The 27,836-nt window shown below is 36.7% G+C and overlaps 1 protein-coding gene across 4 annotated transcripts in view; it reads left to right on the top strand.

The window, feature by feature from the left end:
• LOC144979887 (protein GPR107-like) overlaps positions 1-18,895 on the top strand; it is a 40,576-nt gene extending 21,681 nt beyond the window's left edge. Inside the window, exons 14-18 of one of the 4 annotated variants that reach the window (XR_013646788.1) lie at positions 899-992; positions 2,180-2,227; positions 7,859-8,022; positions 8,187-9,672; positions 18,776-18,895. Coding sequence is in view for 1 of the 4 variants with exons in the window: in XM_078927132.1 (XP_078783258.1) it covers positions 899-992; positions 2,180-2,227; positions 7,859-8,022; positions 8,187-8,313 (433 nt within the window). In the remaining 3 variants the exon portion in view is untranslated. Of the gene's footprint in view, positions 1-898; positions 993-2,179; positions 2,228-7,858; positions 8,023-8,186; positions 10,371-10,796; positions 13,422-14,493; positions 17,535-18,775 lie in introns of those variants that run through there. The other 3 variants (XR_013646789.1, XR_013646787.1, XM_078927132.1) reach the window with 3 other exon arrangements.
• Positions 18,896-27,836: the final 8,941 nt, after the last annotated feature.

The raw sequence follows: 27,836 nt of genomic DNA, 5'->3' as shown, positions 1-27,836 counted from the left end.
TTTGGTTACACTTATATATAGGTTATATATGATAACTATAATATTCCACAGATATTTCACTTCTTCCTACTCTTTCTTCCTCTCTTTCTCTCACGCGCGCATGCACATACATAATAGAACTTTATTATGTAAAATTTCATAGTTGAGAGGAAATAAGAACAGAAGTCTCTATAGTTAACTTTATAGATCAACAATTTACCTTCGTAAGGATTAAGATAACACTTCCAAGTCCTTAAAATTATGCACTCTGGCATCAACTTTCATTTTCAATAAGTTTTCATATCATAGAGATGCTCATGAACCTCTGAAATCGGAGGCAAAATTCTGTAATTCTACAAATATTTCATAGTTGTTGGCAGGTCTGTTTTAATCAATTATATTTTCAAGCAGACTTAAACCGCTCTCTCTCTCTCTCTCTCTCTCTCTCTCTTCAGAAGCAGGAGTGAAGGGCAATGGGGTTGATCTATATTACTTTTACCTAGATTTGGTGGAAAGTAATTTGCGATAGACTAGCATCCTATCCAAAGGATGGCAAACCATTGCTATTGTCCATTTCATGCTATAGAAATTGGGATAAACTCCGGCTCCGTGGGCCCAGTGGCTCTGAAGGACCACCAAAAAAATATATATGTAGACTATATACATAATTACACATAATTTTGTTTCAGCACGATTTACCAAGAACTTAAATGTAACCATCGATTGTAATACCCGTGTAGTTTGATTAGTTTATCAATCACAGCCATTGTTTACTGACAATGACTATTCAGGTCAAGAGGCATGATTATGTTCCCTTTCTTCATTACAAGTTAATCGGAGACCATTGCCTAAAAATGGTAATGCCTGTCATTTAATAATAGATATACAATGTTTATATTGTGTGTGCTTTTTGCTTCAGGTCTATACGCCACCTACAGGAAGCTTCACAGACTGACGGGAAGGCTGCCATCAATTTGAACAAGCTGAAGCTGTTTAGATTTTTTTATATTCAGGTAATGGAGCAAAGGTGGTTGAAGGTTGCAGAAGGGGGGGGGGGGGGTAATATTTTGTTTGTTTGGTTGTTGCCTTTGGTAGGTCAGCTGTCTGTTCAAGACCTTAGAAACCAAGGCAAAGCCCTACTGCTTGGGACAGTGGTATGGTCTTAACATTGAGCCCAAAAGGTACAAACTCACCCTAGCTCCATATACAGTGATTGCATTGCGGCGGATGCCTGGGTTATATCTTGGAATTTTTCCCCGAAGTGAATTTTTATTTTCAATCCCCTGCTGCTTGGGCTATGTGGCAATAGTTGCAATTTCTTTCATGGCGTAGAAAACAAATGAAGATCTGGTTTCATTTTATGTGTATAATGGTTCCTTTCAAGCATAGAACTATTTTTGTAAAAATTAAAAACAAAAATTCATTACAATTTTTTTCTAATATTAAGTATGGGATTAAACAAATATAAACGAAATTTCTTTTTTTGTTGAATGTGATAGAATAGATATGAATATTTATATGACACGTTTCCATGGATTTCTATACTCAGTGTGCTTCTCAACGCTTTCATTCCTTCTTTCCAGCAGAACCAAATTTCCATTTCATACATGCCTTTAAGGCATCCTTGTTTGTATTAGCGGTTTTATATCCCGATAGCTCAGTTGGTAGAATCCTCGCTTCACAAGCAAAGGACCCAGATCGAGCCCATGTGAAGCCGAGATTTTATTTTTTGGACTTCCCTATCCACCAAGCCATGACTGGGTAGCTGGGTCTTTTAGATCTGGCAAAATGTACTTTACAATAGACTAGCCTCCTATTCAAAGGGTGGCAAGCAATTGCTATTGTCCGTTCCCCGCTATAGAAACTGGGATAAACCCTGGCTCTGTGGACCAAATGGCTCCGAAGGACTACTTTTACATTACGTTAATGCCTGTAGGCAGGTTCTTAATTTACACCTGAGTCAAGTAGGGAATAATGTGTGTAAACTTCCTCACCCAAGGACACAACATTGGTGCCAGGGGTTTATGATCGTTGTCAACCATCCAGTTACTGACCGTGGTAAATGGTCTTATGATTTTGTTACAAAATAAGACTTTGTTATGCAGAGTCATCGAAACCACTGTGTGTTTAGTCAATGTTTGTTTCATTTAATTTATTTATGTACTTTTTTGATATTCACATTTCTTCTTTTCCCATGTAGGTTGTTTGTTATATCTACTTCACGAGAATTATTGTCTACCTCCTAAAGGTAAGTTATAGTTTTGTTATCTGTTCATGCATTCTTCTCTGCTCTGTTTCTTTTCGATTGATGAGTTATACATTCAAGGGTCAAGTGTGGATGTTGTGTGCATGTGGATGTGTTATATGCACTCACTTTACTATCATTATATTTTATTTTTGCATCATTGTGAACCAAATTGAATTTCCATTTCCTTGGACGAAGTGGCCAAGTGATTAAGACATTGCATTGTCAGGGCTGAGAATCTTCCGCCTAAAGGCGGATTTACGCCTAAATGGTAGTTTATCTCCGCCCATCCCATCACATTTCCTCCTTTTTCAAATTTGCCGTGTCAAACATTTTCCTCAAAACCACAAAATCACCATTATGTCATATGTCATATTTTGACACCTGTGCTCAGTCTCGTGAAATTTAGTGACGGTCCCGTTTTTATGACGTTGGGCCAGACAGTTTGGCACCAGATGTCACAATAGACACAGAAGACCAGTAGGTAGTGTTCTTTGATTAGTTAGTTGATGGTTGAAGGGGAGGGACAAATGGGTCTGGATTTTTTCCCCTTGTTGTAGGTACCTATTGCTTTTTAAATCTCTCTTCTCTCTCTCTCTCTCTCCTCTCTCTCTCTCTCTCTCTCTCTCTCTCTCTCTCTCTCTCTCTCTCTCTCTCTCTCTCTCTCTCTCTCTCTCTCTCTTCCTCTCTCTCTCCCCCCCCCCCCTTTGCCTTTCTTTCTATTTCTCATTTCTTCGTCTTCATTTTTTTTTTGGATATAGAATTCAAAAGGTCAATACATAAGTTATTCTGGTAAAGAAGTCTCTCCTCCTCCCCCCCCCCCTCTCTCTCTCTCTCTTTCTCTCTCTCTCTCTCTCTCTTTCTTTTTTTCGCAACCACATTAAATCATCTGGTATATAGAGATGATATATTAGAACAAAGCAATGGTGGTTGGCTTAGTTTAATCTTTTTCCTTTTTACCTTTTGACTATGGCTTTAAATTTGAGAGATTCTTGGGTTGTATTTATAAGCTGAATAACTACTAGGTTTCTTTGCTTGTGTTTGATCGATAGACTGAGAAAGGTTCCTCCTTTTTGACAATTGCTATTATCATCACTGAATAAAAAAACACTCACCAAAACCACTACATCAGCATCTCTACCAACACTACTATTACAATCACCACCACAACATCATCCCTACCACCACTACTACTACAACTACCACCACATCATCAACCCTACTACCACTACTACAACCACCATCATATCATCATCCCCACCACCACTACTACTACAAATAGCACCACATCATCCCTACCACCACCACTACTATTACAACCATCATCCCTACCACCACCACATTTCAACGTCACCTACCACAACATTACAACCATCATCCCTACCACCACTACTCCTACAACTACTACCACTACTACAACCACCATCATATCATCATCCCTACCACCACTACTACTACAACCACCACCACATCATCCCTACCACCACTACTATTACAACCATCATCCCTACCACCACTACTATTACAACCATCATCCCTACCACCACATCTACTACAACTACCACCACATCATCAACCCTACTACCACTACTACAACCACCATCATATCATCATCCTACCACCACTACTACTACAACCACCACCAAACCATCATCCCTACCACCACTACTACTATAACCACCACAACACCATCATCCCTATCACCACTACTACTACAACCACCACAACATCATCATCCCTACCACCACTACTACTACAACCACCACCACAACACCATCATCCCTACCACCACAACTACTATAACCACCACAACATAATCCCTACCACCACTACTACTACAACCACCACCAAACCATCATCCCTACCACCACTACTATTACAACCACCACAACATCATCCCTACCACCACTACTACTACAACCACCACCAAACCATCATCCCTACCACCACTACTTTACAACCACCACAACATCATCCCTACCACCACCACTACTACAACCACCACCAAACCATCATCCCTACCACCACTACTATTACAACCACCACAACATCATCCCTACCACCACTACTACTACAACTACCACCACATCATCATTCCTACCACAGCTACTACAACCACCACCACATAATCATCCATACTACTACTAGAATCACTACTACATCATCCCTACCACTGCTATTACTACACAACCACCATCATCCCTGCTACAACCACCAAATGTTGTAATTACACTTTCAACTTTTGAAATTCCACCGAGTCGTGTTAGAAATTGCTGCGAGACAAATTTTGGATCGCATCTCAGTAAATTTTAGTGAAATTCAAATTTATAGATTATGGTCGCATGGATGGGTCATGATCTTCACGATGAAAAATTTCCTCCTTTTTTGTGACCAGTCATTCTCACCCCTGATTGTGATCCAGAAGGTTTCAAGTTTGAGCCCTGCTTCAGGCACTTTTTTTTTTCTTCCTTGGGCAAGATAACTAACCACCAGTTTGCTTCAATTTGGACAACATGGGTGATTCCTTTTGACATCAGACATCCTGTTTGGTGGATTATCTATTTTCCTTCATGGAATGCCTAAGCAATGGGGTGTACTGGTGCTGTTGTGAAAGGGCATAATTGAAAAAAAAAATTTTTTGGGGACATTAAAGTTTTACCATCATTATCATTATTAAATTGTGCGTTTATATGTGCATTATCCACTTAACGTGCTTCAAGTGCTTTACAAGATGTCTTCAGAGCTGTCAACTATATGCCAAAAAGGCGTATTATTACGCTGTTAAAATCAAATTACGTGTTTATGCTTTTTTGTTCCACATTACGCCTTTGTTTCGTCATCAAGGTCATGTGGGTGGTTTAAGCAATTTTTTTCTTCGTCCCGAATCTTGTCTCACTGAAAACGGAAGAAAGCTGCATTTTCATGATCCACTTCCAGCTTATCTTGTCTTCAGAAGCCTAAACCAGAAGCTTTATTTGGGCATAGTAGCCCTTACCAAATTAATTTGGAGAGGAGTCTTCCTTTTGCAATTGCAGATGATTGTGGTGATATATGTTTATTAAAAATGCCTTTCTTTTGCACAATTACACCTTTTCCTTCAAATTACACCCTTTTTCCATTCAAAATTACACCTTTTCTTCAGTTAGGGTTGCCAGCGCTGGGTCTTAGACCAATATCAACACTGAATTAATGTGAAGCTGCGATGCCGAAAGTCATTTCATCAGAAAAAAATCCAGTCTGAAGCAAAAAATTGCCACAACTCACACCTCCATCATCATCATCATTACCTCTATAACGACCACCACATCATCACTACTACATCTACTACAACCACAAGCACCTCATTATCACTACCATTACTCTGCTAACAACCACCACCTCTACATCATCATCACTACTACCACTATTACAACCATTTGGTTTTGGAGTTTTACTTAATTTGAAAAAATGGACTTTGGGATGGTATTTGAATTGTGTTTACATATCGTATTGTTCTAAATAGATAGAGATTTTGTATGAAGAAATTCCTGTTTCAGCATTGAAATTCCTCGGCGTGGTGTCTGTGAGCCAAATTTTAAGTTGGCTTCTCTGCTTGAAGGATGAGACAGGACTCCTTTAAGGCAATTTAACATTATAAAAAAAAAATTTGGATGGAGACAACCCTGTTAATTAATGGCCATGTAATCATTTACTTTTGATTTTGGTGAGAAAATGAGGACCAGCGGGTGGTTGGATGGGAGCATCACCCTTGAATCATATACCTATGATGTTCGCATGGGTGTACGATCCGATAGTGATGTCGTTTCTTCTTCTCTTTACTAGCCTATCCTGCTTCTTTGGTTTGTGATTGTATTTTTGACAGGGGATATTTTTTTTTCTGTAAATCTTCTGCCTGTTTGTTCTTGGTTATTTATAATTTAGCTTATGATATCTTTAGGTTATGATTTTGATTTACATTTGTACTATTTTTGTTAGATTGCTTGTTTTTTTGTTTCAGCGGTCTCTCATATAACCTCATTTGTGTTGGAAGAGACCTAAAGCAACAAACAAACAAACAAAAAACAAAAAACAAAATGAGGACCCATTATAATCAGGTGTAGCTTTAAGTGCGACTTGTTTCATTCAATAATAGGTAGAGTAATGCTCCCCCTTGACGTGTAGTATATATTAAGAAGACAAAGCCAGCACGTCCCATTGTGGATTACACACTTAGCATGCCTTGTCTTTAACCTAAGAATCCATTCCTACCACTCCTCAATTAACATTCTCATGCCTCTATACTCACCCCATTTTCCCCACCTATAATCACTTCTTTGATTTTAATACAATTACAGTAACAGTCTCATGTCATCATTGCCTCGCTGGTACTGGTACATATTAGCGTGAGGCGTCACATGCATCAGACACTGATCAAATATACAGTAGAACATGAAAGTAACGTACTCGGAAATAGCGAGTAAAATCTAAATCCCCGTTTTTTTCTCTTATTTGGGTCAATAAAATTAGCATGCAAGTAGCGAGTATGAAAAAGAGGTCAACTCGGAAATAACGAGCATTTCCTGCCCCAGCCTAGGACTTCGAACGAAGTAAAGCAAAACAACAGACAAGGGCGATTTAAATATTTTAAGCCTAGCTTCTTTTCTTTTCTTATTTTTCGTTACGAGTAATATTACATAGTTGCCTAGTCGAGAGTACATAGTAGGCGAAACAAATTTGGGTGGGGGTTGGGTGTGTGTGTTTGTGCGCGAGGTAAGCACTGGCAGCCAACATGTCAACATGCCTCACTTCGCAGCATCGGTCCGCGAGTCGCATTCGTTAACGAACGACACGATCAGCGAGAGAGGGGAGCATGGAACCATCATTTCAGTGGGTCAGTGATTGAGTGATGCGTTTGCTTACCTCATCAAACATGCCTAGTGCATACAAACACTCGCACACACATACACGAAATCTTGATGGAAATGGAAGTGGTGGATCAACTTCAACCTGTGGCCATCATTACGTAGTTAACGAAGGCCGTTCAACCCCGCCCTCACCCCACTTTATCCACACACAGTCATTTGCATGCATGCGCGGCACACACGCACAAACAAACACACACACACACACACACACTGTCTTTCCATATTTTTGTACGGCCGAGTGACCTTTCCTGGCAACTCAGGAATAGCGAGAACTCGGAAATAGCGAGTAATCAGGAGTGGACCCGTCGAACTCGCTATTTCCGAGTTCTACTGTATTTCGCACACATCCTCTATACACACACACACACACACACACACTCTCATACTCCACACATGCATGCTTAACACATTAACTAATACATTTAAGGCCTCATATCAGAGAGAGCATCAGAGGTTTTGTTTTCCGTTCAATACAAACGTAAGGCAAAACAATTTTATCAACAAATGTGAGAGTTAATGTCCATTTGATTCAAAATTTCCGTGTTAGCCTCTGATAGAGTTCGATATTTTCGTGTTGCTAGTACAGTTAAAATAAAGGGATTAAAACTGGGAATTTATATGCATTCGAGATTTACGTGATTGAGATTCTTGTGCTGCACTGTAATTTTTCATTATAGGTGAATATGAAAATAATAGTTTGTTTTTTGTTTTTTTCCTTTTATTTCTCTAGATTACTCTCCCGTTCCACTACGGCTGGATGCGTAATCTGTTTGCAGAGGTTTTCCTCCTCTGCTTCTTCACACTGACAGGATACAAATTCAGACCTACCAGTGATAATCCTTACCTACAGGTCCCTGTGGATAGCGACGATGAGGAGATTGAGATGGAAGAAGTGTAAGTTGATGGCATCGAGTGTTGGTAGTTTATAAATTTATTTATTTATTTATCTACTCATTTGTTTATTTTTTATTTATTTATCTATTTATCTATCTGTTTTTTTATTTTAGAAAAAAAAATTTATTTATTTATTTGATTATTTATCTATTGTGTATCTTCAGGTTGACGAAAACCGGCAACACAGAGTCTTTGATTCGAGTCAATCAAGGCAGAGGAGATGATGACATGGGAAGGGGGTCTACAGCTACCACAGTCAAACAGAGGGAGAGTAGTCATGAATTTGATTAAAGGATTGATGAAATCGATTGATGAATTGGCGGATGAATTGATTGAAAGATCTGATGGAGTGATTGGTTGATGGATTGACTGATTGTATGACAGGTTGTATGAATTGGTTGAAATAATCGGTGGAATTGATCAAAAGATTGATGGATGATTTATTGATTGATTGCTTGATTGAATGATAGATTAATAGGGGCAGCGTGGCTCAGCGGTACAGTCTTTGCTTCGTACCCAGAAGTTACCGAGTTCGATCACCCGCCGCTGCACTGTGTGGCCTTGAGCAAGTCACCTCGCCCTAGCTCAGTTTGCGGTGCTGCACTGCGGCTGATGCCTGGGTTATTCCAGTCTTCCCTTGGAATAGACCCTAGAGAAAAATTTCCCGCTGTGGGATGAATAAAGGGAATACTATTTATTTTATTATTGATTAATTGTATGACAGATTGTATAAATTGGTTAATTCGTCAGTAAGTATTGGGTAAAATTGATCTTTAAGATTGATGGATTGGTTAATTGAATGGTACATTTACTGATTGTATCGCATGTTGTGAGGATTGGTTGAATTATCAGTGAGTATTTGGTTGAATTGAACTAAAGATTGGTGGATTGATTGATAGAAGGATAGGTTGATTGAGTGGAATGAATATAAGAAAGAATTGATTAAAATACTGGTGGATCGATTGTTCAAATGATATTCTGATCGTGAGATTGACAGTTGTGTGAATTGGTGAAAATATGGAGTTTGATATATTGGTTGAAAGAATTGTTTAAAATGTTGATGGTTTTTAGGAATAATTGATCAAAATATAAAAAGGATTATTTATTTAATGGTGGCATGAGTTAGTTTACCAATTGATAGATGGATGGCTGTGTGGGGTTCCTGACCTCCCATAGTGGGCAGGGAGGCACTTACTGTGTCTTCTGTCCCTCTTTATCTATTTTCCAACACGCTTTCTGTCTTTGTCTTGGAATGAGATTACTTGGTTTTGTCTGACCCTGACCTGGGTACCCTAGCTCGGAGGGAAACAGTCAAATGTACAGTTAGTTTTGGGAGATGATATTTTTTTTCTTTGTAAATCATCTCTGGTTATGCACTGTATTATATTTTGTTTACATATTAAATATAATTTGTAAACTTTTGAGTGTATTCCTCTTAGTGGGGACCTGTGCTTGTTTCTGGATGAGACTTTTAGGTGATCTCAAGTTAAGCACTTTGACTATCAAATGGCTCTTGGAATCTACATCTGTTTCCTATTTGAACCAATTCCCCTTTGTCTTATCTTTTCTTGAGTGCTTTAATTGTAATTCTAGAACTTTTTACTATCCTTTTTACTGTCACGGATATGACCTTAATATGTTGCAAGCGCCGTAAAACCCTTAAAAACAAACTAACAAAATATAGATGGATGGATGGATTGAAAGATTGATTGATTGATTGCAGGATAAATGTGTACGAGTAGCTGATTCTACACAACAGGACAGTTGTCAAATATGTACACAAATGTAAGACTTCTGACTGTAATTGAGGATGTGGATAGAAAAGGCCATATTATTATTGTTGTAATTTGCAAATTTACCGTTTTTTTAGGACAAGAATATTTGCCATACTTTTAGGAGTGGATGGATGGATGAGTGGATAACTTTATGGAGTAGTAATTGAGTGACTCCTTGTAGGGATGCTGGGTCAGGTTTTCTGGGGACTGAATGAATGTGAGCTTCACACCCCCCCCCCCCCCCCCCCCCCCCCCCTAAAATAGTATCTCCAAAATCACTGTACCTACTCATCTGAGGACTCTTCGATTATTGTTTTGATTCAATGGATGACAGGATAAAAATAACTTGTAAACGTATTTGATGTGGACACAGGATTTAATATTTGGAGAGGTTGTTTTTTATTAGTATAATTTTTTTTTAATTATTTTTTTTTAAATCGGGAATAAGGTTTGTTTGTTTGTTTTTCCATCATTCTGTAATATTTTTTTATTGTTGTGCTATAATGGTTTTCCATATTATGTCATGCTGAGTATGTTGATATTTATTTCAAGAAGCTGTTTTTCCACGACTTACATTTGATTGTAGATTGGTTATTGAATGACAATATTATCCCTTTTAAACCAGACCTTTGGCTTCCTTCTGGCACTAAGATATCTAAGTTAAGTATCCCAATGTGCTTAGAAAATTGAGTCAAAAGTTGGCCTATTTGTTACAGACACAGTGAAGAAAATATGGGCTATGAACTAGGACTAGATTAGCCTATGATCCTGACCCTTTAGATATTGGGAGGTGGGATGGAAAGAGGAAATTTTATTTTAAAAATAAATAAAAATAGGCATCTGACATTTTTGGTAAGTAAACTTAATGGCACGGATGCACACATATTTTATTGATGGATCACACAGGCTAATCTGAGTCTTGACACAGACAATAATAATGCTGTTTCACCAAACACACCAAACTATGTGTGTGTATGGGGGGGGGGGGGGGGGGGATAGGTGTGCTTAATAGGGATTAAACAGCTGTTGTTCTATTTTCACTTGATTTTCATCTGAGAGCAGCATGAAGATGATCTGTTCCACAGTTTGTCTGAATCGCTCTCAAAGTTCAATTGATCATGTTGGGTAGGGTTCCTGACCTTCCATTGTGGGCAGGGAGGTACATACTGTGTCCTCTATCCCCCTGTATCTGTTTTCCAACATGCTTTCTGTCATTGTCTTGGAATGAGATTTCTTTGTTTTGTCCTGGTCCTGGCCAGATACCCTGGCTGAGAGGGAATCAGTCAAATGTATAGTTAGTTTTGGGAGATGATATTTTTTTCCTTGTAAATCATCTCTCTGTTATGCACTGTATTATGTTTTGTATACGTATTATATATGATTTTTAAGCATTTGAATGTGTTCCTCTTAGACGGGACCTGTGCTTGTGTCTGGATGAGACTTTTAGGTGTTCGCAAAATAAGTACTTTGATAGTGTGCTCTTGGAATCTAAATCTGTTTCCTATCTGAACCAGTTCCCCTTTTGTCTTCCCTTTTTTTGGGTGCTTTAATTGTAATTCGATAACTTTTTACTATCCCATTTTCTTCCTTTTTACTTGCGCTGATATGACCTTAATGTGTTGGAAGCGCCGTAAAACCCTTAAAAACAAAAACAAACATAAACTGTGTTATGTTGGGGTGAGTAGGTGCTGAAAATGGATTTGATAGATAGATAACCCTCAAATAGACGGCCCCTCAAAAAAAAAAAAGTAATGGACTGCGTCCGATTATTTTCACTTTCACTATGATGATATTTTGAAAGAGGATGTTTTGTTTTTTTCATCATTCAATCCGTTCAAAATTGAGGTAAAGTCTTCTAATTTTCTTTTAAAATTGAATTATATATATATATATGTGTGATAGACTCGTTTGTTCAAAGGGCCATGAAAGGGAATGGACAACAATGGCGATTAACAATCGGAATCAGATGCGGTCTTGAAGCAAAACGTGCCTGAAGTCGAAGTTACCATACTTAAAGACGTATAGTATCTATAGCAAATATTCGGTAAGAGGCAATTAGCATGCTATAGTCCAAAGCTTGCTTTATGACGACATGCTTAAAGATAGCATGGTCTATTATATTGGGGTGACACTTAATATTCAATTTAAATTCCTAAATTTTGGAATTTCAGACACCTTGATATGTTGTTTTGTTTTTTTTTATTAAGAAGGATTGTAGTCAATTTAAAACTACAGGAAATTTATTTTCTTACCCTGATAAAACTTTGACATTAAATTCAAAAAAATATTTTTTATTTTTACTATTCTTATTATTTTTTGTTTGTTTTTGCATCTGGCTGACCCTGAGATAATACCAGTTTACAAGTCACAAATATATTCTCCATCATGACACTCAATCTCGTTCAGTATTTATTTGATCTGTTGTTTCTTTGTAAAGCGCTTTTTATAGTGGAAATTGTGCTATATAAATGTTCATGTTTTTAATATTAAAATTGTTAAAAAATTTTTTAACATAAGAAAGCTAAAATTCAACCATTGTCCTTTCTTCTACTGGTGCTGCTCACTGGTATGACCTAAAAGTTTTTCGAGGGACATAAATTTCAGTTGTTCTCTTTTCTTTTTTTTTTCTTTTTTAAAATCTTTAAACAGAACAAAACTTTGATTTCTAATCTTTCAGGATGTCACCTGCCTAATTTTATTTCTATATCTATGTGACCTTTCACCTGAAATAAATTGGTATTACATATTTTGGGATGAACCAGGTGCCGGATTGACTGGAAACATAAACTTATTTTTGTTTTTTGGGGGGGGGGGGGGGGGTGACTTTGAAGAAATTACCATGGTTGCCAATCTTCCCTGTTTTTACTGAATTCAGTCTGTTGAAAAGCCTTCGGTATATTTTCCAATCCTGCTGAATGACAAATTGTACGTATTAAATGTCTTTTTTACTGGATTTCAACGGTCAGATAGTGGTCAGTTAATATCGGATGTATTCGCTTAACAGTTATGTAAAGTTTTACCTCCTGAATTGGCAACCCCGAATTACTATATTCATTCTTCTTGATAATACATAAACCTCATTCCAACTCTCTCTTTTTTTCTTTTTTTTTCCTCAACTCTTTCAGTGCCATTGGCCGCACTGTGCAGCCAGAGCAGAATCTGTTCTTTTGGCCAATGGCCGCACAGTGCGGCCAGTCTTGAAAGGCAAAGACAATAATGTAATCCAATCCTACTTTATACAAAAGTACTATAAATTGAACCTATGGTATCAATTCTTTCATCAGAACATTCAATTGGCCTTAGGGGGGTATTTTAATTGAGATTTTGCACCGAATTCGAATGTTGCTTTGGTATTTTAATTGAGATTTTGCACCAAATTCGAATGTTGCTTTGTCTTAGCTTGTCATTCTCATGCTGCCACAATCAGGTGTCAGCTATTTTGTGACGGAAATGTGAATATAGCCTAAGCGCTGAAAGAGTTAATACACATATCATTTTTAGCATCTAAATCACCTGGACAAAACAATGATTTGAGTCAGTTGGTCACTTATTTTCATTAATATTATGAAATGAATCATGTTTGTAAGAAATTGTGATTGTAATATTAAATGGACGCGTGTTTTATGTTTATTAGTCATGATGTTTTCGATCATCACATACAGTGCCGGTAAATGAAGTCAATTCAGTAATTTATATTGAGTGGAAATTCCCCCCGCCCCTCTTATGGTGGGAAAATGTATGCCCCGGAATTTTCAATGCCAGACAGAGGAGAAAGAAAAATACAAGTAAAAAAAAACTTTCTGGGGATCAAATCTCAGAACTCCTGATTTCACTCAGACGTGCTATCAGTACAGTGAAACCACACGGGTTATCTGATAGATGGGATGACTTAATGCTTATATTATTCACAAAGGTCAGAATTTCTGCTGTGATTCCTCCTTTTGCATCATAATCATATTAAACAAACATTGAATGTGAAAGGATGAGAACAAAGACACGATGCGAAGCAAGCGTTGTATAGAATATAAGTACAGTACAACCCCTGAATAACGACATCGCCCGGGACTGGAAAATTATGTCGTTTCTCCAGGGTTTTCAAGATGATGAAAAAAAATGGGGTATGGTGAGACCAGTGATTACATTAACAGTGCCATGCACGGACGAGTGTCTAAGAGAAGGCACGTCTCAACAACGTTAGACTGTGATTTCTCCTGTTTACAAAGGGTATACCAGTTACACTTTCACACTCCATGTGTATTGTCATTGTTTTGATTGTAAACAGTGCTCGAACGCCAATATGATAGCACCAAATCCATGCAATACTGCTGATGAGTGTCTAAGAGAAGGCACGTCTCAACAACGTTAGACTGTGATTTCTCCTGTTTACAAAGGGTATACCAGTTACACTTTCACACTCCATGTGTATTGTCATTGTTTTGATTGTAAACAGTGCTCGAACGCCAATATGATAGCACCAAATCCATGCAATACTGCTGATGAGTTTTGAATACCGAAATTTTTATTTAAGTGCACCAAAATTTAGAAGCACTTAAAAATTAGTAGATCTACATCTTGCGATATTAGAAGAAAAAAAAAATTGAGAGTTCCATCCACTGATGAACGTCTTTTGCTGTGGTTCCATATTAGCAAGTGCTGATTCCACGCAGTTTAGTAAACATGGGGCAACATGGCTCAGCTGTACGGCCTTTGCTTCGTACCCGAAAGGTATTGAGTTCAATCATCCGCAATTATGCTGTGTGGCCTTGAGCAAGTCACCTCGCCATAGCTCATTTTATGGTGCTGAACTGCAGCTGACTGGGTGGGGTTCCTGACCTCCCATAGTGGGCAGGGGGGTACATACTGTGTCTTCTATCCCCTTATATCTGTTTTCCAACATGCTTTCTGTCTTTGTCTTGGAATGAGATTACTTGGGTTTTGTCCTGGTCCTGGCCGGATGCCCTGGCTGAGAGGGAAACAGTTGAATGTATAGTTAGTTTTTGGAGATGATATTCTTTTCATTGTAAATCATCTCTCTGTTATGCACTGTATTATGCTTTCTTTATATTATATATGATTTGTAAAACATTTGAGTGTGTTCCTCTTAGCGGGGACCTGTGCTTGGTCTGGATGAGACTTTTAGTGATCTCAAACTAAGTACTTTGATAGAGTGCTTTTGGAATCTACACCTGTTTCTTATTTGAACCAATTCCCCTTTGTCTTCCCTTTTCTTGGATGCTTTATTGTAATTCTAGAACTTTTTACTATCCCATTTTCTTCCTTTTTACTGGCGCTGATATGACCTTAATGTGTTGCAAGCGCCGTAAAACCCTTAAAAACCAAAAAAACAAACTGCAGCTGATGCCTGGGTTATTCCAGCCTTGCCTTGGAATAGAACCCAGAGGCAAATGCCCCGATGGGATGAATAAAGGGAATTTTTTTTTTTTTTAATGTGTTCTGATTGGTCGGTAACAAAGCATCTCATTGGGAGGGGAAAATGCAGGTTTTTTTTAGTTGAGTATGAGATGTCGATGACAGGTATCAATTGCCTATTATTGCGATAACGATGTCGCTAAACAGGGGTTTTACTCAAATGTATGTCGTTATTTGTGTCGGCGAGCATGACATAATCAGTCTCATGGAGAAAAGGTTTGAACTGAGATATTGCCAAGTTTAGTTAGAAGGTCATTTTTTTATCAAAAATGAATTCTTGTCATAATTGATTAATTCAGCCCTTTTTGTTCATCTTCAGGAAATATCAAAGCTTAATTTCACTACTAAATATTTTTTTACAGCTAGTCAAGTTGAAAAAGTATGAAATTTGAGAAAAGTTGCTGGATACCTTTCCCATACATCTGACCATAACTTCATGAAAAATCACCCAATTTACTTCATATAAAGATTAAAATGCTCTGGCGAGCGTATTCTTTCAGAAAATGCTAATCCAAAATTTTCACCTTCCGACTGATTATGTCATGCACTGACACATTTGGGTTTTTTATTACTAATAACATATAGCAAAAAAATCAGGACCAATGGTCAATGACGCTATACAGGGGTTGACGTTATCCAGAGGTTGCACTGTATTAAGTCATTCCAACTGTCGGGTAAACTCTGGGGTGTAAGTGTAACACACCTGACCAATAACCAGGAGGTCTTAGGTTCGATCCCTAGTCGAGGCAGGATTATTTAACAAAAATTTTTTTTTTTTTTTTTTTTTTTTGTATTTTTCATTCTGCTTTGTCTGGCACTTTTTTTTTTTTATTTACACCTTTTTATATTATCATCTGGTACCAGTGCCTGCTCCTTAATTTGTTACCTTGAATTTTCAGTAAGTTAGAGTATGGTCCCAATGAAATATGACTTTCAGTCATTTAGATTCACAGTCAATGTAAGATCGACCTTAACAAATGAATGAATAAGTTTATTTCATTTGTATTCATTTTCTAGTTCGTTTTTGTTTTGTTTTGTTTTGGTCAGATTTTTCACCTAAATCTTTTAACTTCTTTCATTATTTTTTTCCCCCTACACTGCCGTTGCTTTTAAAAAACACAGTATATGCAATGTTAATCAAATAGCACAAACTGTGTTCTTTAATATAACGGCAGTACTGGTGGCACATCAACCACCTGTAAGTGTCACAAGCACTGAAATCAGATCATTAGTAAAGGAAAGAGCAACGGCACATCTTAACCCCCTCCTTACCACCCATAGGAAAATCGTCACATTCATCTTAACCCCTTCCTTACCACCCATAGGAAAATCATCACATTCATCTTCACCCCCTCCTTACCACCCATAGGAAAATCATCACATTCATCTTCACCCCCTCCTTACCACCCATAGGAAAATCATCACATTCATCTTCACCCCCTCCTTACCACCCATAGGAAAATCGTCACATTCGTTACGATGCAACTGCACCCGACAATTGTCTCATTCTGATTTCTCTTGTACATGACAACATGTAAAAGAAATGCTTTGATTACAGCTATAAATACTAAACACTGTGTTGTAGAGCTCTCTTGTTACTTTTGTGTTTGAGTAAGAAAAGTCTATTTTTGTGTTGGGTGGGAGTGAATTTTCAGGCGAAATTCTAAAAATAGCTGGTAAGGAGAGAGTTAAGGGAGTTAATTGCCTACAGTCTAGTTTTTATTTTTAGTCAGTGATGTGACAAACTGGTCACCATTCCAACTCTACACTTTTTTTATAATCATTTATTTAACCATTTTTCATTTTAAGTTTTTGAAAATATTAGAATCACCTTGTAGCTAAAGTAAAAGTACACTCATCACAATTATACATATAAAATGATTGATGAAATTAGAACATTATTTATTCATTGGTGTGTATGTGTCTGTGTGTGTGTGTTTTGTGTATATATCAAAGTAATACACTTCAGCTTCTAAATATATTCAGCTTGATCATCATCACCACCCTCACTACTATCATCATCATCATTGTTATTATTATTATTATTATTTTCTTTGATATCGTCATCATCATCATTTATTCAACTGTTCATTTTTGCATTTAAAAAAAAAGGTTCCTGTACAGAGTAAATATTCCATGAAAGAAGACGATACTCATAGTTATAATATTGATTCTTTTGATTTTTCTCGTTTAAAACAGTAAAGTAATTGAATTATAATATTTCACATGTCACAAGATTATCTCCCTCTTCTTCATTTTAAACTTTAGATATGCTTTGTTATTATTAAATTACTATTATTATTGTTATTATTATTATTAACTCCCTTTACCTTTTACCTCAAGTAATGAAGCGCAGTCTTCCCATGGTGGCTGGGTGGGGTCCCTGACCTCCCATAGTGGGCAGGGAGGTACATACTGTGTCTTCTATCCCCCTATATCTGTTTTCCAACATGCTTTCTGCCATTGTCTTGGATTGAGATTACTTGGTTTTGTCCTGACCCTGGCTGAGAGGGAAACAGTCGAATGTTAGTTTTTGTAGATATTTTTTTCCTTGTAAATCATCTCTCTGTTGTGCACTGTATTTTCTTTTGTTTATGTCTTATATATGATTTGTAAGCATTTGAGTGTATTCCTCTTAGTAGGGCCATGTGCTTGTGTCTGGATGAGACTTTTAAGATATGAAGTGAGTAGAAAAGTGCCAGAAGACAATAGAGAATAAAAAATTTTTTCGCGGCGGTGGTGGGGTTTGAACCTGCGACCTTATTGGTACGACAACTCCGCCTGGCAGGTGAGAGCGTGGCTCTACCGTGTGAGCTATCCACGAACACAAAAATATTCGTTTCAAACCCAAAGTCATTTCTAGATCCCTCTCTCACCCACTTCTTGAGATCGCCGATTCGTTCACCACCATCGCGAAGTAATTTTGACCAGCAGTTAAGCTTAATAGCCAATATTCTCATCACAAACATATAACATAGAAACGATTGAGACATTGAGTATGCTCCGGTGTATGGGGTGAATTTTTAATTCAGAAAAGTGAGTGGAGCAGGCACTTATGTTGGTAACAACAAGATATGAAGTGAGTAGAAAAGTGCCAGAAGACAATAGAGAATAAAAAATTTTTTTGGGTTTGAAACGAATATTTTTGTGTTCGTGGATAGCTCACACGGTAGAGCCACGCTCTCACCTGCCAGGCGGAGTTGTCGTACCAATAAGGTCGCAGGTTCAAACCCCACCACCGCCGCGAAAAATTTTTTTATTCTCTATTGTCTTCTGGCACTTTTCTACTCACTTCATATCTTGTTGTTACCAACATAAGTGCCTGCTCCACTCACTTTTCTGATGAGACTTTTAGTGATCTCAAACTAAGTACATTGATGGTATGCTTTTGAAATCTACACCAATTTCCTATTTGTTCCCAGTTCCCCTTTGTCTTACCTTTTCTTGGTACTTTAATTGTAATTCTACAAAAAAAATTTTTTACAACTTTTTACAATCCCATTTTCTTCCTTTTTACTGGCGCTGATATGACCTTAATGTGTTGCGAGCGCCATAAAAATCCATAAAAACAAACACCTACAAAACTTCTTTTTTTTTTCTCATATTCTCTTCAGAAAACTTTTAACTTCAAATATTGGCTGATTAAAATGACCCACAAATTGTCAAAATGTTTTGAATCTGAGATTTTTTTCTTAACATCATGTTTCACTTCAGTGTAATTTTTATGCTGAGCATTCAAACTGAATTCCATGGTGCTATTTGATATGAGGGGAATTTTACTTGACTGGCTGTAAAAAAAAATATTAGAAGTGAAATTAAGCTTTGATATTTCCCAAAGATGTACAAAAAACGGGTTGATTTAATCATTTATGATAAGAACTCATTTTTGATAAAAAATTGACCTTCTAACTAATATTGGCAATATCTCAGTTCAAACCTTTTCACCATCCGACTGATTATGTCATTCACTGTAACATATATATGTACATTTATATTACGTATTTCCTAGGATTTGCCATACTCAGTGCGTTTCACAATGTATCATTTATTTCCCCATCAGGCCATGTGATGTGAATCCTTATTTCCATTTCATACAGTATCAGTCGCTTGTTAGGCATCCTTTTTGTACGAACACCCTTACATAATATACCTGTCACTGCCTTTAGTCAGGTGCTCATTCATACTTGAGTCCAGGGGGTTAATGTGTCTAAAACGCCTTACCACAAGACACATCAGGACCAGAATTTCCAACACAATGAGACACTGTACCTTGTGTGCGAAGAGGGTTTTTTTTTCTGTGTTTTCTGTCCCATATATCTGTTTTCTCTTTCCATGTTGCTCTCTATTGAGTTCAGTTTTTCCCATGTCCTGATGGGGTTCTTTAGCTGAGAGGCTGGCTCAGGTTCCCGACCTCCCATAGTGGGCAGGGAGGTACTTGTTCTGTCTTCTATCCTCCTGTATCGAATATAGTTATAGTTTTGGGAGATGATATTTTTTTCCTTGTAAATCATCTTAGTTATGTACTTTTTTTTGGTTTAATTTTTAACATATTTGTAAACATTTGAGTGTATTCCTCTTAGTGGGATCTTGTGCTGGTGTCTGGGTGAGACTTTCAGGTAATCTCAAATTAAATACCCAGATAGTGTGCTTTTGGAAAGTGTATCTGTTCCCTATTTGAACCATTTCCCTTATGTCTTACTTTTTCCTCAAGGCCTTTTAACTATACATCTAGAATGTTTTTTTTTTCTATCCAATTTTCTTCCTTTTTACTGGCGCTGATATAACCTAAATGTGTTGCAAGTGCCGTAAAACCCTTAAAATCAAACAAAACAAATTAACTGAGAGGGAAGCAGTCAAATGTATAGTTTCTATTTTTGAGAGATGATAGTTTTATTCTTTGTTCAGGATCTCCCTGTTTATCCTATTATAGTTTTTGGTTTTAAATTTATCTGTAATCATTTTAGTGTATCCTTCATATTCATAGTGATATCTTTACTTGTGCCCGGATTTCCGAAATGTCAAAAGGGACACCTTAGATGGATTGCTTGTGGAATTGTCCATTCTCTATTTGAACCCTGGTTGGGGTCTTTTGACCTCCCATGACGGGCAGGAAGTCACTTGCTGTATATTATATCCCATCTCTCTCAAGTAAGTCAAAGGGGAATGGTAGGGAATGTCTCATTCTACATGTTAAGTGTTGCTGTTGGCTACGGAACTTTTGTAAAGCTCTTTGAACACATTTAGTGGATATTGCGCTATAGAAAAGCTCAAGGAGAGAGGAGAATTCCAAGAGCAAACTATCAGTTTGTTTTTAAGGGTTTTACGGCGCTGCAACACATTTAGGTCATATCAAGCGCCAGTAAAAAGAAGAAATGGGAATAGTAAAAAAAAAAGATCTAGATTTACAATTAAAGCACCTTAGAAAAAGTAAGACAAAGGGGAATTGGTTCAAATAGGAAACAGATGTAGATTCGAAGAACACATCATAGATGTGCTTAGCTTGAGATCACCCAAAAGTCTCATCCAGACATAAGCAACAGATCTCACTAAGAGGAATACACTCAAACTCAAACCTTTACAGGATATATCCAAAACAGAATAACATAACTAACAGTTCTTTTTTTTTTTCTTCCTTGAGCAAGAAACTAAGCCTCTAATGCGCACTTTGTGTTGCTGTATTGTAGCTGACGCTTGGGTTATCTCACTCTTTTCTCGGAAACACTTTTGTTGCAGAAAGTAAACTTTATTAATTATTATTTAATAATTTTTTTAAAGTCAGCTGCCGAAATAAATTCGATAATAAATAAAAATGATAACACAAAAGCTTTTATCGAAATTGTAAAATGAAAATTTTATTTAAATATTCTAGTTCTAGGATTATCCTGAAACCGTAAATTGAAAATAAATTATTACATTCTAATTCTAGACTAATGTTTAATGCATTTAAGAAAAAAAATTAATTTAAAAATGTCAGTGGTGCTAGATGAACTATAAAAAGGGGATAATAATAATAATAATAATAATAATAATAATAATAATAATAAAAAAATAATAGAAGAAGAATTAATAATAAAAGGAATAGTTTAGTTCATGCAACAATTTGGCTGGTACATAACACGTTATTGCATTGGATATTGAATTGTGTATTCTTTTCAGGGTTTAAATGAGTATCTGCTTAAAATTTAAGTTATTGGGTGATTATTATTTCAACAATGCCAGAACTCTTGAATATAATACGCTTGTAAAGAAATGTATTTAAAGAAAGAGGGCAAAATAATAGCACGAGCATGCCTAAAAGATCATGAAAAAGAGCATTTTAATTACTTTTAGACAGAAAATTGACGTCTGAAACAAGATATCATTTAATATCAGGAAAGGGTAATGTTTGTTTTTAATTTAAGGCGCGCTTGTGACACATTTAGTAGGTCATATCAGCGCTCGTAAAACAGATGTAGATTCCAAGAGCACACCATCAATGTACTAAGTTGAGATAACCTATAAGTCTCATCCATACAGCAAGAGGGACACAATCAAATACAAGACGTGTTTAAAACAAAAAATATAATCATCAGTAACATATCACCTACCCAAAATAACAGTTTCCCTCTCAGCCAAGGACCCCTACAAGGGCCAGGACAAAACCAAGCAATCCCATCCCAAGACAAAGACAATCTCAAAAAAACATAAATAGGAGATGTCATTTTATTCATCAATCCTTTCCTCTAATCATATAAATATAGAAAAATTGTCACATTCGTTACGATACAATCATCTTTCTTACACAGATTTCTTCTGTTTATCTAAAAATAAGAGGATCACTTTTCGACTTTATAGTCTGTTGTCAGATTATTTTTCCGAACAACCATTACCTATTACTTTGAAGATTCATTCTAGTTTGTTTTTAAGAGTTTTACAGTGCTTGCAACACAATTATGTTTTGTTTTTGTTTTTAAGGGTTTTACGGCGCTTGCAACACATTTAGGTTATATCAGCGCCAGTAAAAAGGAAGAAAATGGGATAGTAAAAAGTTCTAGAATTACAATTAAAGCACAAAAGAAAAGGTTAGACAAAGGGGAATTGGTTCAAATAGGGAACAGATGTAGATTCCAAGAGCACACCGTCAAAGTACTTAGTTTGAGATCACCTAAAAGTCTCATCCAGACACAAGCGCAGACCCCAACTAAGAGGAATACACTCAAATGTTTACCAATCTTATAATATAATATGTAAACTAAACATAATACAATGCATAACAGAGAGATGATTTACAAGGAAAAAAATATCATCTCCCAAAACAATAACTATACATTCGACTGTTTCCCTCCCAGCCAAGGAACTCCTGCAAGGATCAGGACAAAAAGTAATCTCATTCCAAGACAATGACAGGAAACAATTGGAATACGGGTATGGGGGGATAGAAGACACAGCATGTACCTCCCTGCCCACTATGGGAGGTCAAGATCCCCACCCAGGCAACACAATTAGGTCATATCAGCGCCAGTAAAAAGGAATTAAATAGGATAGTTTAAAAATTCTAGAATTACCATGAAAGCATCCAAGAGAAAGTGAAACAAGGGGGAATTTGTTCAAATAGGAAAAAGATGTAGATTCCAAGAGTTTGTTTGTTTTTAAGGGTTTTACGGCGCTTGCAACACGTCTAGGTTATATCAGCGCCAGTAAAAAGGAAGAAAATGGGATAGAAAGTTCTAGAATTACAATTAAAGCAGCCAAGAGAAAGCAAGACAAAGGGGAACTGAGAACAAATAGGGATCAGATGTAAATTCCAAGAGCATACCACCAATGTACTTAGTTTGAGATCACCTAAAAGTCTCATCCAGACACAGGCACAGTCCCCACTAAGAGGAATACACTCAAATGTTTACAAATAAAATACATATAATACATAATACAGTGCATAACAGAGAGATGATTTACAAGGAGAAAAAAAATATCATCTCCCAAAACTATACATTTGACTGTTTCCCTCCCAGCCAGGGTATCCGGCCAGGACCAGGACAAAACCAAGTAATCTCATTCCAAGACAAAGACAGAAAGCATGTTGGAAAACTGTTATAAGGGGATAGAAGACACAGTATGTACCCCCCTGCCCACTATGGGAGGTCAGGAACCCCACCCAGAGATTCCAAGAGCATACTATCACTGTTCTTAGTTTCAGATCACCTAAATGTCTTATCCTGGCACAAGCACAGGTCCCCACTAAGAGGAACACACTCAAATGTTTACAAATGTAAAACTAAAAATAATACAATGCACAACAGAGAGATGATTTACAAGACAAAAAATATCTCCCAAAACTATAACTATACATTTGACTGTTTCCCTCCCAGCCAGGACCAGAACAAAACCCAAGAAATCTCATTCCGAGACAAAGACAGAAAACATGTTGAAAAAAAGAGATAAAGGGGGATGGGGGACACAGTAAGTGCCTCCCTGCCCACTATGGGAGAGATTCATTCTATTTTGTCTTAATTGTGTATATGATATTTAAAGAAACATGAATAGTGACGAATAGCCACTTTTTTTTCGTGTTGGCACACACTGTACTGCTCAGAACAGTGGCATCATAGAGAGAAAAATATTGCAAGGACATAGTAGAAATGACAAAAGAAGACTGAGTGGGGTTTTTGGACCTCCCATAGTGAGTAAGGAAATCACTTTCTGTGTCTTCTCTCCCCATCTGTTTTCCAACTTGCTTTCTGTATCTGTCTTGGAATGAGATTACGTGGTTTTGTTCTGGCCCTGGCCGTAGTCCTTGGATGGGAGAGAAACAGTCAAATGTATAGTTTTCATTTTGGGAGATGATATTTTCTTATTCTTGTCAATCATCTCGCTGTCGTATACTGATTTTTTGGGATTGTTGTTGTTGTTGTTGAATATACAATGAATGATTTGTAAGCATTTGACTGCACTCTTCTTAGCGGGATATTGTTCATATGTCTGGATGAGACTTAGGTGATCTCAGACTTAAGTACACTGATAGTGTGCTCTTGGAATCTACATCTGTTCCATGTTTGAACTATTCCTCGTGTGTCTTACTTTTCCCTGTCTGCTTTTAATTGTAAATCAAGAATTATTTGACTATTCCATTTTATTTCTTTTTACTGTTTTTTGTTTTTTTGTTTTTAAGCGTGTTACGGCGCTTGCATTTAGGTCATATCAGCGCCACTAAACAGGAAGAAAATGGGATAGTGAAAAGATTCTAGATGTGCAATAAAAAGGACTTGAGGAAAAAAGTAAGATAAAGGGGAGTGGTTCAAATAGGGAATGGATGTAGATCCTAAGAGCACACCATCAATGTACTTAGTTTGAGATCACCTAAATGTCTCACCCACACACCAGCACAAGATCCCACTAATAGGAATACACTCAAATGCTTACATTATACTGTATTCAAAATAACAAACATAATACATAACAAGAGAGATGATTTACAAGGAAAAGAAATATCATCTCCCAAAATACCTATGCATTTGACTGTTTCCCTCCCAGCCAAGCACTACGGCCAGGACAAAACCAAGTCATTCCAAGACAAAGAAATAGGGGGAATAGAAGACACAGTAAGCACCTCCCTGCCCCCTATGGCAGGTCAGGAACCCCACCCAGTCTTCCGTTTTATTAGCGCTGAAATTACCTAAATGCGTTGCAAGTGCCGTAAAACCCTTAAAAACAAAAACAAACAATAGAAGACTAAAGAATCTCCTTTAGCCATAACGAAAATACCCTCTAGCCTAGAGGGGGACCCCCTACTGACTGACTGATTGCCAATCAAGAGTTCACCACTGAGATTATATTTCATAGCAGCAGAAGTCTCTCACTTGTCCTGCAGTGTATTACATTGTCCAATGTCAAAACCTGAGAGCAGACTAAACAGTGTGACAAGAATTACTTCGTTGCCTTGACTGAAAACTTTTAATTGGAAGCGGATTTGTTTTTGTTGGGGTATTTTTTAATAAGGGTTTTAGGGCGCTTGTGACACATTTAGTAGGTCATTTCAGCGCCGTTAATAAAGAAGAAAAAGGCCACTACAGGAGGTCAGAAACCCCCACCCAGAAGTGGATGTGAGTGTAACCATCAGACAAAAAATAAGATTAAGAGGAAGATGGTATTGCAGTTGAACAATTGCATTCAATTTTCATTTGGAAGTCAAGAATGTTTTGAATTCTGATACATAATTCATTCTAATACATAATTGCAACAAGACATATTGCGTATTGTACGTAAATGAACAAATTACAACTTAAAACATTCATTGATTAAAATTGAGATAATAAAACTTTTCCAATGACTTTTAAAAATTATGAACACGTGCCATATAAGGATTTGTAAAATTGTAGCTTATGTAAATCATGGTAGAAAGGCAAAAGATAATAAGTTCTTAGCACTTATGGCATTTTGACAATATTTTTAAATATCACAATTTTAAAATAATAAAAAAAAATACACAATAATTGTTTGTGCATCACAATTCCTTCAGACCAATAACCACCATATTTTCAGACACCTTAATCTTTTGAATAAAAGTTGTGAATGAGAAAATATAATCTCCCAATCTATTATCAACATTGACTTTAATCACATCTTAAAATTGATTCCTTTCAACATGAGTTCAATGTCAATGTGACCTTCTATATAGTGCAATACATATCCATTACGTATGCTTACAGCACTTTATCTAGTTTTCTCAGGCCAACCGAAAAACCGAACATTTGGGATTAGACACAGAAATACTGCTGCCGACTGGGTTCTCAATTCACACCTGAATATGGTGAGAAAATATAAGAGTGAAGAGTAATGTGGTTCACCCCAACATAATAGGTGACCCATCATCACAAGGGGGAGAAGGGGTAATCATGTCAGAGTGATATAGTATTTGGTGTGATAGATAAGGCACTGCATTGAATTGGCATTTAAGTATCAACTGCATTTCTCTCCCTTGTACCAATTAACCCTAACCATGTGTTCACACATAACATTCGTATATATACGTGTGTGTCATGAACAAACTGGCACCTGTTCACACTGCATACGTGCGTAATCGAGCATTTTATCAACAGGGGTGTCAAGACTAAAGTCACAGTTTTGATATGTGAAGAAAGAGGAACAAGAGATGTAAAAGAAGATTTCGGATCAATCCAAATTTGACAGAGACACATTTATTATATGGCGAATTTCACCATCTGCAACCCAGGATTTTGTGTGATGAAGATAAATGCATTGAATATTTTCCCAGATACATTTGGAAACCTCTTCAATTTGCTCACAACACGCATAGACAAATGAATTTCAGGAAAGTTGATGAACAACTGATCATAATCATGAGGTACTTTTATTGTGAAAAACTTTGAAATAAACACAACTCAGTACATAGTTGTTGATTGCATCACTCTGAATGTATCTAAATATAGCACTTTGCCTCGCTGTTTCTCGGACCGAGTGGAGACAGTCAGCCACCACACTAGAAAAATTTTACAGTAGCCATAAAACAATTTACATGCACGGAACACGAACCGAGACTCGCATACACAAACAAATTGTTGGTGTATACATAATAGGGGCTAAAATAAATTCTTTGATTCAGTTACATGCACAAAACGAACGAAAAACGAATGTTTTGTGTGAACATACGGTAATGCTTGTTATGTTTTTATGTTTTTAAGGGTTTTACTGCGCTTGCAACACATTAAGATCATATCAGCGCCAGTAAAAAGGAAGAAAATGGGATAGTAAAAAGTTCTAAAACTACAATTAAAGCACAAAAGAAAAGGTAAGACAAAGGGGAATTGGTTCAAATAGGCAACAGATGTAGATTCCAAGAGCACACCGTCAAAGTACTTAGTTTGAGATCACCTAAAAGTCTCATCCAGACACAAGCACAGGTCCCAACTAAAAGGAATACACTCAAATGTTTACCAATCATATAATATAATATGTAAACTAAACATAATACAATGCATAACAGAGAGATGATTTACAAGGAAAAAAATATCATCTCCCAAAACTATAACTATACATTCGACTGTTTCCCTCTCAGCCAAGGAACTCCGGCAAGGATCAGGACAAAACTATGTGATCTCATTCCAAGATAATGACAGGAAACAATTGGAAAACGGGTATGGGGGATAGAAGACGCAGCATGTACCTCCCTGCCCACTATGGGAGGTCAGGATCCCCACCCAGTACGGTAATGCATAAATTTTTTATGGCCTTGTGGTCTAATGATAAGACACTAGCTCCTGAGCACAAGGGATCAGTTCAAGGAATGGATTGACTGATTCCAACACACATACACACTCACATTTACATAAGGCTTTGTAGAACTTATATAAACGGCATATCATCAGGATGGCCATATATATACATATATATACATATATATACATATATATATATAGTATGTATGTATGTATGATATATAAAATATATATATATATATATATATATATATATATATATATATATATATATGTATATATATATATATATATATATATATATATATATATATATATATATATGTATAAAAATATATTTTAAAAAATCAACTCACTTGCATCCATCTTGCTATGTGGTAGAAAAATTGATTAAATG

Source organism: Berghia stephanieae, chromosome 9 (assembly GCF_034508935.2).
Source record: "Berghia stephanieae isolate SIO BIC M18660-M18661 chromosome 9, UCSD_Bste_1.3, whole genome shotgun sequence".
Lineage (NCBI taxonomy): Eukaryota > Metazoa > Mollusca > Gastropoda > Nudibranchia > Aeolidiidae > Berghia > Berghia stephanieae.
The sequence above is the reverse complement of the archived record's forward strand: the minus strand, read 5'-3'. Positions and strand labels throughout refer to the sequence as shown.